Source organism: Oncorhynchus clarkii, unplaced genomic scaffold, assembly GCF_045791955.1.
Source record: "Oncorhynchus clarkii lewisi isolate Uvic-CL-2024 unplaced genomic scaffold, UVic_Ocla_1.0 unplaced_contig_306_pilon_pilon, whole genome shotgun sequence".
In the NCBI taxonomy this organism is placed as follows: Eukaryota; Metazoa; Chordata; class Actinopteri; order Salmoniformes; family Salmonidae; genus Oncorhynchus; species Oncorhynchus clarkii.
The window spans coordinates 65342-76884 of NW_027258192.1; the positions used below are offsets into that span (position 1 = coordinate 65342).

The following is an 11543-nucleotide window of genomic DNA, read 5'->3' on the forward strand; positions in this document are numbered from 1 at the left end:
AATACTGCAGAGGGACAACCTGGTCTCAGAGCAAAACGTATTATATATGACAAAAACATCCATTCCACTCCATTTGTATGTTACATTACATTGGCCTACCAATAAAAACTGAACTAAAATATAAACTAAACATGTAAAGTGTTGGTTTCATGAGCTGAAATGCAATGTTCCATATGCACAAAAAGCTAATTTCTCTCAAATGTTGTGCACAACCTTGTTTATATCCTTGTTAGTGAGCATTTCAGCCTTTGTCAAGATAATCCATCCACCTAACAGGTGTGGCATATCAAGAAGCTGATAAAACAGCAATATCATTACACAGGTGCGCCTTGTGCTGGGGGACAATAAAAGGACACACAATGTCACAGATGTCTCAACTTTAGGGAACGTGCACAATAAACATAGAAATACTTATTTTCCACCATAATTTGCAAATAAATTCATTAAAAATCCTACAATGTGATTTTCTGGACTTTTTTTTCTCATTTTGTCCGTCATAGTTGAAGTGTACCTATGATGAAAATTACAGGCCTCTCTCATCTTTTTAAGTGGGAGAACTTGCACAATTGGTGGCTGACTAAATGCCTTTTTGCCCCATTGTATACGTGTTTTTAAGTGGGAAAATTTAGAGAAGCTAGTTCCACAGTCAGAGCAGTAATATGGCTTCTCTCCTGCGTGTGTTCTCTGATTAACTTTTAGCTCAGTTGATGTTTTGAAGCATTTTCCACAGTCAGAGCAGACGTAAGGCGGTGGGTATAAGTCTCACCAGTGTGTATAAGTTGGTGTGTTTTTAAGGTGCCCAAATGAGAGAAACTCGCCCCACAGTCAGAGCAGAATAAAGGCTTCTCTCCTGTGTGAGTCCTCTGATGAACTTTGAGCTGAGTTGATGTTTTAAAACCTTTAACACAGTCAGGGCAGAAGAAAGGCTTCTCTCCTGTGTGTGTCCTCTGGTGAACTTTTAGCTCATTTGATGTTTTAAAACATTTCCCACAGTCAGAGCAGTAATAAGGCTTCTCTCCTGTGTGTGTTCTCTGATGAACTTTTAGATGAGTTGATGTTGTGAAGCATTTTCCACAGTCAGAGCAGGAGTATGGCTTCTCTCCTGTATGTATACGTTCATGTGTTTTTAAGTGGGAAAATTTAGAGAAACTAGTTCCACACTCAGAGCAGTAATACGGCTTCTCTCCTGTGTGAGTCTTCTGATGAACTTTTAGCTCAGTTGATGTTTTGAAGCATTTCCCACAGTCAGAGCAGATGTAAGGCTTCTCACCAGTGTGTATAAGTTGGTGTGTTTTTAAGGTGCCCAGATGAGAGAAACTCACCCCACAGTCAGAGCAGAAGAAAAGCTTATCTCCTGTGTGAGTCTTCTGATGAACTTTTAGCTGAGTTGATGTTTTAAAACCTTTTCCACAGTCAGAGCAGTAATACGGCTTCTCTCCTGTGTGTGTTGTCTGATGAACGTTTAGCTCATTTGATGTTTTAAAACGTTTTCCACAGTCAGAGCAGTAATAAGGCTTCTCTCCTGTGTGTGTTCTCTGATGAACTTTTAGATGAGTTGATGTTGTGAAGCATTTTCCACAGTCAGAGCAGACGTAAGGCTTCTCTCCTGTGTGTGTTCTCTGATGAACTTTTAGCTCATATAATGTTTTGAAACATTTTCCACAGTCAGAGCAGGAGTATGGCTTCTCCCCTGTATGTAGACGTTCATGTGATTTTAAGTGGGAAAGTTGAGAGAAACTAGTTCCACAGTCAGGGCAGAAGAAAGGCTTCTCTCCTGTGTGTGTTGTCTGATGAACTTTTAGCTCATTTGATGTTTTAAAACATTTTCCACAGTCAGAGCAGGAATAAGGCTTCACTCCTGTGTGTATACGTTGGTGTGTTTTTAAGGTGCCCAGATGAGAGAAACTCGCCCCACAGTCAGAGCAGAAGAAAGGCTTCTCTCCTGTATGTATACGTTCATGTGTTTTTAAGTGGGAAAATTTAGAGAAGCTAGTTCCACAGTCAGAGCAGAAATACGGCTTCTCTCCTGTGTGTGTTCTCTGATGAACTTTTAGCTCAGTTGATGTTTTGAAGCATTTTCCACATTCAGAGCAGACGTAAGGCTTCTCTCCTGTATGTATAAGTTGGTGTGTTTTTAAGGTGCCCAGATGAGAGAAACTCGCCCCACAGTCAGAGCAGAAGAAAGGCTTCTCTCCTGTGTGAGTCCTCTGGTGTACCTTTAGCTGAGTTGTTGTTTTAAAACGTTTTCCACAGTCAGAGCAATAATAAGGCTTCTCTCCTGTGTGTGTTGCCTGATGAACTTTTAGCTCATTTGATGTTTTAAAACATTTTCCACAGTCAGAGCAGTAATAAGGCTTCTCTCCTGTGTGAGTTCTCTGATGAACTTTTAGATGAGTTGATGTTGTGAAGCATTTTCCACAGTCAGAGCAGACGTAAGGCTTCTCTCCTGTGTGTGTTCTCTGATGAACTTTTAGCTCATATAATGTTTTAAAACATTTTCCACAGTCAGAGCAGGAGTATGGCTTCTCCCCTGTATGTATACGTTCATGTGATTTTAAGTGGGAAACTTGAGAGAAACTAGTTCCACAGTCAGGGCAGAAGAAAGGCTTCTCTCCTGTGTGTGTTGTCTGATGAACTTTTAGCTCATTTGATGTTTTAAAACATTTTCCACAGTCAGAGCAGTAATAAGGCTTCTCTCCTGTGTGAGTTCTCTGATGAACTTTTAGATGAGTTGATGTTGTGAAGCATTTTCCACAGTCAGAGCAGACGTAAGGCTTCTCTCCTGTGTGTGTTCTCTGGTGAACTTTTAGGTCATATAATGTTTTAAAACGTTTTCCACAGTCAGAGCAGGAGTATGGCTTCTCCCCTGTATGTATACGTTCATGTGATTTTAAGTGGGAAACTTGAGAGAAACTAGTTCCACAGTCAGGGCAGTAGAAAGGCTTGTCTCCTGTGTGTGTTCTCTGATGAAGTTTTAGCACCGTTGATGTTTTGAAGCATTTTCCACAGTCAGAGCAGGAGTAAGGCTTCTCTCCTGTGTGTATTTTTAGGTGTATTTTTAGCTTTGATAGAAATGGGAAAATCTTTTCACAATGTGGGCAGTGATGAGACCTCTTAGCTCTCTGATCTTCCTGCTGTTGCTCTCTGGATGTAGAGAATGTCTCAACATGGTATCCTGTGTGAACATCAGAAGAACCAGTCAGTTGGTGTGATATACATGTTAATCAAATGTATTTTATGGAGCCCTTTTTACATCAGTAGTTGTCACAAAGTGCTTAACCTGTCTGGTTCAAATCCCATAATGAAAAATTCCTCAAACATACAAGTATTTCACACCATTATAAAGATAAACATCTTGTAAATCCAGCCACAGTGTTAAATTTCAAATAGGCTTCACGGCGAAAGCACACCAAACGATTATGTTAGGTCAGCACCTAGTCACAGAAAACCAAACAGCCATTTTCCAGCCAAGGAGAGGTCTCATAAAAGTCAGAAATAGCGATTCAATTAATCACTAACCTTTAATGATCTTCATCAGATGGCACTCACGGGACTTCATGTTACACAATAAATTTGTGTTTTGTTCGATAAAGTTCATATTTATGTCCAAAAACCTCATTTGAAATTGGTGTGTTGTGTTCAGAAATGCATTGTCTCAAACAAACATCCGATGAAAGTAAAGAGAGCCACATCAAAAAACAGAAATACTCATCATAAACATTGATAAATGATACAAGTGTTAAACATACGAATACAGATAAACTTCTCCTTAATGCAACCGCTGTGTCAGATTTCAAAACGGCTTTACGGCGAAAGCACACTTTGCGATTATGTTAGGTCAGCGACTAGACACAGAAACCCATACAGCCATTTTCCAACCAAGGAGAGCTTCACAAAAGTCAGAAATAGCATTAAAATTAATCACTTACCTTTGATGATCTTCATCTGGTGGCACTCCCAGGTCTCCATGTTCGACAACAAATGTTTGTTTTGTTCGATAAAGTTAATCTTTATGTCCAAATACCTCAGTTTTGTTGGTGCGTTTAGTTCAGAAATCCAAAGGCACAATGCGCACTCTCGAAAAGTCATCAAGTACAATAAAAGATGGTAGAAACATGTCAAACGATGTTTAAAATCAATCTTCAGGTTGCTTTTGTCAAAAATAATCAATAATATTTCAACCGGACAAAAGCTTCGTCAATGGAAAAAGGTAAACAAGAAATGCGCGCTCTCGATCACGTGCCTGGCTCATATGGATGAAATTTCCACTGTCCTCTCATTGAAAGCGGTGTATCTCCCTCATTTTTCAGAGTAAAAGCCTGAAACAATGCCTAAAAACTGGTCACGTGTTTAGGAAGCCATAGAGATCTGAAACAATGCCTAAAGACTGGTCACATGTTGAGGAAGACAGATTTCCACTGGGTCCTAAGTCTTTGTATGGTGGATAGGCTTTCAATGGAAAAACAGCCAAAATAATAGTACTTCCTGGTTGGATTTTCCTCTGGTTTTCGCCTGCCATATCAGTTATGTTATACTCAGACATTGTTTTAACAGTGTTTTCTATCCAAATCGACTAATTATATGCATATCCTAGCTTATGGGCCCAAGTAGCAGGTAGTTTAATTTGGGCACGCTTTTCATCCAAAATTCCAAATGCTGCCCCCTACCCCAGTGAAGTTAACTTCTTTGGGGTAGGGGGCAGTATTGGGTAGCTTGGATGAAAAACGTGCCCAAATTAAGCTGCCTGCTACTCAGCCGAAAAACCTAGAATATGCATATAAATAGAACATTTGGATAGAAAACAATCTGAAGTTTCTAAAACTGTTTGAATGATGTCTGTGAGTATAAAATAACTCATATGGCAGGCAAAATCCTGAGAAAAATCCTACCAGGAAGTGGGAAATCTGAGGTTTGTAGTTATTCAACTCAGCTCCTATTGAAGATACCGTGTGATGTTAGTTATTTTTCACTTCCCAAGGCTTCCACTAGATGTCAACAGTATTTAGAACCTGTTTTGAGGATTATACTCTAAAGGAGGGGCTCATAAGGGCTCTATGAGTGAGTGGTCTGGCAGAGTGCCACAGCCTCAGTCTGGCACACTCACGTGAAAGGTAGCTACGCTCCACTTCATTTGTACAGACAAAGGAATTGTCCGGTTGGAACATTAATGAAGATTTATGTTAAAAACACCCTAAAGATTGATTCTAAACATCGTTTGACATGTTTTTGAAATCGGACACTGTGGTTGGATTAACGAGAATTTTATCTTTAAAATGGTGTAAAATACTTATTAAATATTAATTATGGGATTTCTGTTGTTTTAAATTTGGCACCCTGCAGTTTCACTGGCAGTTGAAAGGTGGGACGCTCGCGTCCCAAACGGTCCCAGAGAGGTTAACAGACACCCAGCCTAAAATCCCCAAAGAGCAAGCAATGCAGATGTAGAAGCACAGTGGCCACAAAAAAAGTCCCTAGAAAGCAGGAAGAAACCGAGAGAGGAACCAGGCTGAGTGGTGACCAGTCCTCTTCTGGCCATACCGGGTGACAGAGCAGAGTGGTTAGAGCAACCGAAAGGCTGCAAGATCGAATCCCCGAGCTGACAAGGTAAAAATCTGTCGTTCTGCCCCTGAACAAGGCAGTTAACCCAATGTTCCTAGGCCATCATTGAAAATAAGAATTTGTTCTTAACTGACTTGCCTATGTCCAAACGCTAGCAGGACACCTACGACAACATCCGGGGAAATTGCAGAGCGCGAAATTCAAAATACAAAAATCGGAATATTAAACATTCATGAAAATACAAGTGTCTTACATCATTTAAAAGCTTCTTATTAATCGAACTGCGTTGTCAGATTTGAAAAAGGCTTTACGGAGAAAGCATACCATGCGATTATCATTTTTCAAAAAACAAGCATGAAACCCTTTCTAAAGACTGTTGACATCTAGTGGAAGCCATAGGAACTGCAATCTGGGTCCTATCTATTTGAAAATCCCATAGGCAAGCATTGAAAAAACCGGTGACCTCAAAAAATAAATATTCCAGATGGATTTTTCTCAAGGCCTGCCATATCAGTTCTGTTATACCCACAGACATTATTTTAACAGCTTTAGAAACTGTTTTCTATCCAATGCTATCAAGTATATGCATATCCTAGCTTCTGGGCAGTTTACTTTGGGCATGTCAGTCATCGGAAATTCCGGACAATAACCAGTATGCTAAGAAAGTTAAATAAAGGTTAAACATTTTTTTTTTTAAATACACTACGATTAGTGGTGAAATAAATGAATACATTCTAAAGTTACATATGTCCATGTTTTTGAAAGAATAGCACGTTTTTTGTCCAATCAAAGTGATCAGAAATACAGTGTAGACATCGTTAATGTTGTAAATGACTATTGTAGCTGGAAACGGCTGAAGATCTCATACAATGCTGTGTACTACTCTCTTCACAGAACAGAGCAAACAGTCTCTAACCAGAATAGTGTCTAGAAGGCCAGCATCCCGGAGTCGCCTCTTCACTGTTGACATTGAGATTGGTGTTTTGCGGGTACTATTTAATGAAGCTGCCAGTTGAGGACTTGTGAGACGTCTGTTTCTCAAACTAGACACTCTAAAATACTTGTCCTCTTGCCCAGTTGTGCTATTCTGGTTAGAGCCAGTTTGCACTGTTCTGTGAAGGGAGTAGTACACAGAACTGCACGAGATCTTCAGTTTCTTGGAAATTTCTCACATGGAATAGCCTTCATTTCTCAGAACAAGAATAGACTGACGACTTTCAGAAGAAAGGTCTTTGTTTCTGGCCATTTTGAGCCTGTAATCGAACCGACAAATGACCCAGATACTCAACTAGTCTAAAAAAGGAATGTTATTATTGCTTCTTTAATCCGCACCACAGTTTTCAGCTGTGCTAACATAATTGCAAAAGGGTTTTGTAATGATCAATTAGCCTTTTAAAATGATAAACTTAGATTAGCTAACACAACATGCCATTGGAACACAAGAGTGATATTTGCTGATAATGGGCCTCTGTACACCTATGTAGATACTCAATTTTTTTAAATCATCCGTTTCCAGCTACAATCATTTACAACATTAACAGCGTCTACACTGTATTAATGGTCAATTTGATGTTATTTTAATGGACAAAAAAAACAAGGACATTTCTAAGTGACCCTAAACTTTCCAACGGTAGTGTATGTATTCATTTCAGTAGACTGTATGGGAATGGGAATAAAACTATTCTAAAACTGGGTAGGAGTCAAAAACGAATAAGAGGCAAAAGTCGTGAAAATTATGAGCTATACCATCCTCCACTCAACATCACAAGGGTGATAGTAGAATTTGTGTGTTTAAAGTAATGACTAAGATATTTCACCCTGAGGCCTCTGTGTTCTTGGGGACATTTAATAATGCAGAAATGTTTTGGTACCGGTCCCCAGATCTGTGCCGACATAATCCTGTCTCCGAGCTCTACAGACAAATCCTTCGACCTCAGGGCTTGGTTTTTACTCTGACATGCACTGTCAAATGTGGGACCTGACATAGACAGGTGTGTGCCTGTCCAAATCAAGTCCAATCAATTGCATTTACCACAGGTGGACTCCAATCAAGTTGTAGAAACATCTCAAGGACAATCTCATAGCAAAGGGTCTGAAAACTTAAAAAAATAAATAAGCAATTTTTTTAAATTTGTTTTTTAGATTTGCAAGAATTTCTGAAAACCTGTTTTCGCTTTGTCATTATGGGATATTGTGATGTCATTATGGGGTATTGTGATGTCATTATGGGATATTGTGTGTAGATTGACGAGGAAAAACATGTAATCAATTTTAGAATAAGGCTGTAACATAAGAAAATGTGGAAAAGGTCAAGGGGTCTGAATACTTTCCGAGGGCACTGTCAGACCCCTTCCCATTTTTCTAATTTTGGTACGTTACAGCCTTATTCTAAAATTAAATAAAAAAATATCCTCAGCAATCTACACACAATACCTCATAATTACAAAGCTAAAACAGGTTTAGAGATTTTTGCAAATTTATTTTAAAAAAAACACAAAAAACAGAAGAACAAAAATTGAGTTCAGATGCTTCCTGTTTCCATTGATCATCCTTGAGATGTTTCTACAACTTTATGTATGAAACATATGAAATATACACTACTGTTCAAAAGTTTGGGGTTACTTAGAAATGTCCTTGTTTTGAAAGAAAAGCACATTGTTCGTCCATTAAAATAACATCAAATTGATCAGAAATACAGTGTAGACATTGTTATTGTTGTAAATGACTATTGTAGCTGGAAACGGCAGATATTTTATGGAATATCTACATAGGTGTACAGAGGCCCATTATCAGCAACCATCACTCCTGTGATCCAATGGCATGTTGTGTTAGCTAATCCAAGTTTATCATTAGAAAACACTTTTGCAATTATGTTAGCACAGTTGAAAACTATGTTAGCACAGTTGAAAACTGTCCCAAACTCAACACCCCAGATGCTAATATATGCATATTATTATTAGTATTGGATAGAAAACACTCTGAAGTTTCTAAAACTGTTTGAATGATGTCTGTGAGTATAACAGAACTCATATGGCAGGCAAAAACCTGAGAAGAAATCCAAACAGGAAGTGAGAAATAGATTTTCAAAACAGTGCCTATTGAATTCACAGTGAGATATGGATGAGGTTGCACTTCCTAGGGCTTCCACTAGATGTCACCGTCTTTAGAAACTGGTTTGAGGATTCTACTATAAAGGAGGGGCTCATGAGAGCTCTTTGAGAAAGTGGTCTGGCAGAGAGCCTCGGTCTCATGACACTTGCTCCCAACAGAGTTAGCTCTCGTTACAATGCTTTTCTTCAGACAATGACATTCTCCGGTTGGAAACTTATTGATGATTTATGTTAAAAACATCCTAAAGATTGATTGCATACATCATTTGACTTGTTTCTACAGACTGTAACGGAAAAATGGCTGTGTTTTTTTTACTTGGCTATGACCTAACATGTTGTGCTTTCGCTGTAAATCACTTTTTAAATCGGACACCATGGGTAGATTAAGTGACCCCAAACTTTTGAATTGAGCTCAGGTGCATCCTGTTTCCATTGATCATCATTGAGATGTTTCGACAACTTGATATATAAAATATTAAATATATATGTATCAGATATAAATCATCAGGATGTGACAGTCCACTGGTTATGTTCAACACTTCTCCAATCGTTGCCTAGTTAAATAAAGGTTAATAATAAGAGTTAGGCTCTCCATGAGCATTAGCTGCTACTTCTCTCAATCCCACTTTAAAAAGTCTCCCTGTGTGACATTCCTTGAGACCAACCAGAAATGTTTCCTTGGCCAAATATTCCCAGATTGTCATAAAAACAACATGTTCTCTCGTTTCTGCATCACCAAATGTTGAGCGAGACAAAAGAGTAGGCTAGGTGAGCAACAATCGCTAGTTCGGTGCAGCAGACTGCAGGTGTGTATTGCTGCAAGAGCGATGAGCCGCCACAATGGTGTTTGTTTAGTAAAGTTAGATCAATGTCTTGGACGATCACCTAATGATTAATTAGCAGCCCACATCACCAAATATTATAGCATAACATTACTGTTACAACAAAAACAACACCTATTTTCTTATGAGATTTTAGAATGGTTTGCTGAATCGTCCCAAACTCAACAGCACGCGCCATTAGGCAGAATGTGCTTTGATTAAAACAAAATACAGGAAGTCAAAATAATTTAACACCATCTGCTCTAATTTGCTAACCAAACAGTAATCCAAGAAGATTTAAATGCATATTCCCATGAAACTGATTGAGATCAAACGATTGGCATGCAGACGCAGCTTGGTCATTTCACTGGTAAAACGTGAATAATTATAATTCAATATTGACAGTGATGATGCCATGGCCTATTTTGAAATGAGGTATACCTAACTTGGTGATTGAGGGTATTAAACATTTTCAACGTTCTTGAGACAATGTGTGGGCAAAGGCAGGTGTTACAAGTTTAAATAGTTTTTGCTTCGCTGTGAAGTCTTGAGTTGTTCAGGGATGTGTGATGTCAGAATTACAGAATTCAACCTAGCAATAGACTGGTCATAACTTATGGAGGTCTAATTTATGAAGATAATTTATAGATAGAACCAGCTCTTACCATGACTAACAGTTGTCCTAATCTTCTCCTCCTCTTCTTCATCTTTAAGGTTGACATTCAGCTCCAGTGTTTGACTGCAGTCTTCCAGCTTCACTGATGCCATCTCTGGATCCTGCAGTGCAAACTGGGCTCCACTGTCACTATCAGTACCCAGTGACTGTAGGTTCCTACTCAGTGTGGAAGGAGAGAGGCAGGTTGGGTTTGTCCTCACTGTTGATGTTACCGGTTTCAGACTTAATCTGAGTCGGTCTGTAGTAATAAAGACAAACGGACACAAAAGTTATTTTCTTGACAGTTCTGGCACTTTATTCTGTAAATATATTTTCTTGTTCAATTATCTCATTTCAGTAGATCAGGTAGCTAATCCTTGACAAAACATTCATTCACATTAGACACATTTTAAATTGCACAACATAAGTGCACTTAATCTATCGTAGATTTCCTAAATTCACATAAATGCATAAATGACTCAAAAACCATTTAGTACAAGATCGCAGTATGTTTCAGGCAGCACTATGTACTATTTTATGAATAACCTTGTCTTCACTGTATTATTTCACTCACAAAAACCAAATGTATTTCCCATTCACACCATATTAAGAATTATCAGGAGTCGTACAGTGGCAAGTCAAATTCAAGGACTTTCAGGCACTAAAATTAATTTACTTTAAGCCCCATGTGAAAACCTTGAATTATAGATAAATATAGAAACAACTGAATGTGTCTGAATATTAGTACACATGTAGAAAACTGATAATCATTACATTCAGCTTCAAAACTGTAGAGCAACTGAAATGTTCTCTCTCTGATGAGGCACTACCTGCACTGAAGTCCGTTGATGCAGACCTCCTATGGTATCATGGAGATCCACAAACAAACATTTAAGGTGCAGGTCTGTCTAATTCTGTACTAAGAAAATAAAACAAGAAATCCCTATTAACTTCTACCACACCTTCCCACAACCCCCAATAAACTATATCAATAGATCCCTTTCTGTGTTTGCAAACATGGGGGTTTAAATCATGCTGAGACAATCCACTCCCAGGTTATCCAGTTTATTGAAATCCATACCGACAGTAACATCTGTTACCCCCAACAACTGCTGCAATTTACAAGATAACTTTAAACCTGGTATTTCTGTTTTACACAATGCAAGATGTTGATAACCTCACCAATGAAAGCTATGAAGTACATATTATTCAATATTAAAGTATCCTTTGTCACAATGCATTTGTGGTTGCAAGATTTCTGAACAGGCCTCGAAACCATGTCAGGAATAGTAGAAAGACCAGTTCTGACAGTAGGTCCTCTCACTACAGGACCAACCATGGAAGCTCCATCAGTCTGACAGTAGGTCCTCTTACTACAGGACCAGCCATGGAAGCTCC

The 11543-nt window shown here is 38.7% G+C and overlaps 1 protein-coding gene across 1 annotated transcript; it reads right to left on the minus strand.

The window, feature by feature from the left end:
• Nucleotides 1-314: 314 nt before the first annotated feature.
• Nucleotides 315-10303, minus strand: LOC139395941 (zinc finger protein 585A-like). The gene is made up of 5 exons (XM_071143250.1): nt 10156-10303; nt 2665-3175; nt 2045-2580; nt 767-1708; nt 315-334 (listed from the first exon to the last, which is right to left on the minus strand). Exons 1-5 carry the CDS (start codon nt 10256-10258, stop codon nt 315-317), a joined length of 2112 nt encoding a protein of 703 aa, XP_070999351.1. The 5' UTR covers nt 10259-10303.
• Between the last annotated feature and the right edge of the window lie 1240 nt (nt 10304-11543).

Bases quoted from the DNA above. Each gene is read 5' to 3' on its own strand.
- LOC139395941 (XM_071143250.1), bottom strand. From the start codon at position 10,258: ATGGCATCAGTGAAGCTGGAAGACTGCAGTCAAACACTGGAGCTGAAT. The intron at 3,176-10,155 runs GTAAGAGCTGGT...ATGTTCACACAG, and splicing joins TAGGACAACTGTTAGTCATG to GATACCATGTTGAGACATTC. The intron at 1,709-2,044 runs ATCAGAGAACAC...ACTTAAAATCAC, and splicing joins ATCAACTGAGCTAAAAGTTC to ATGAACGTCTACATACAGGG.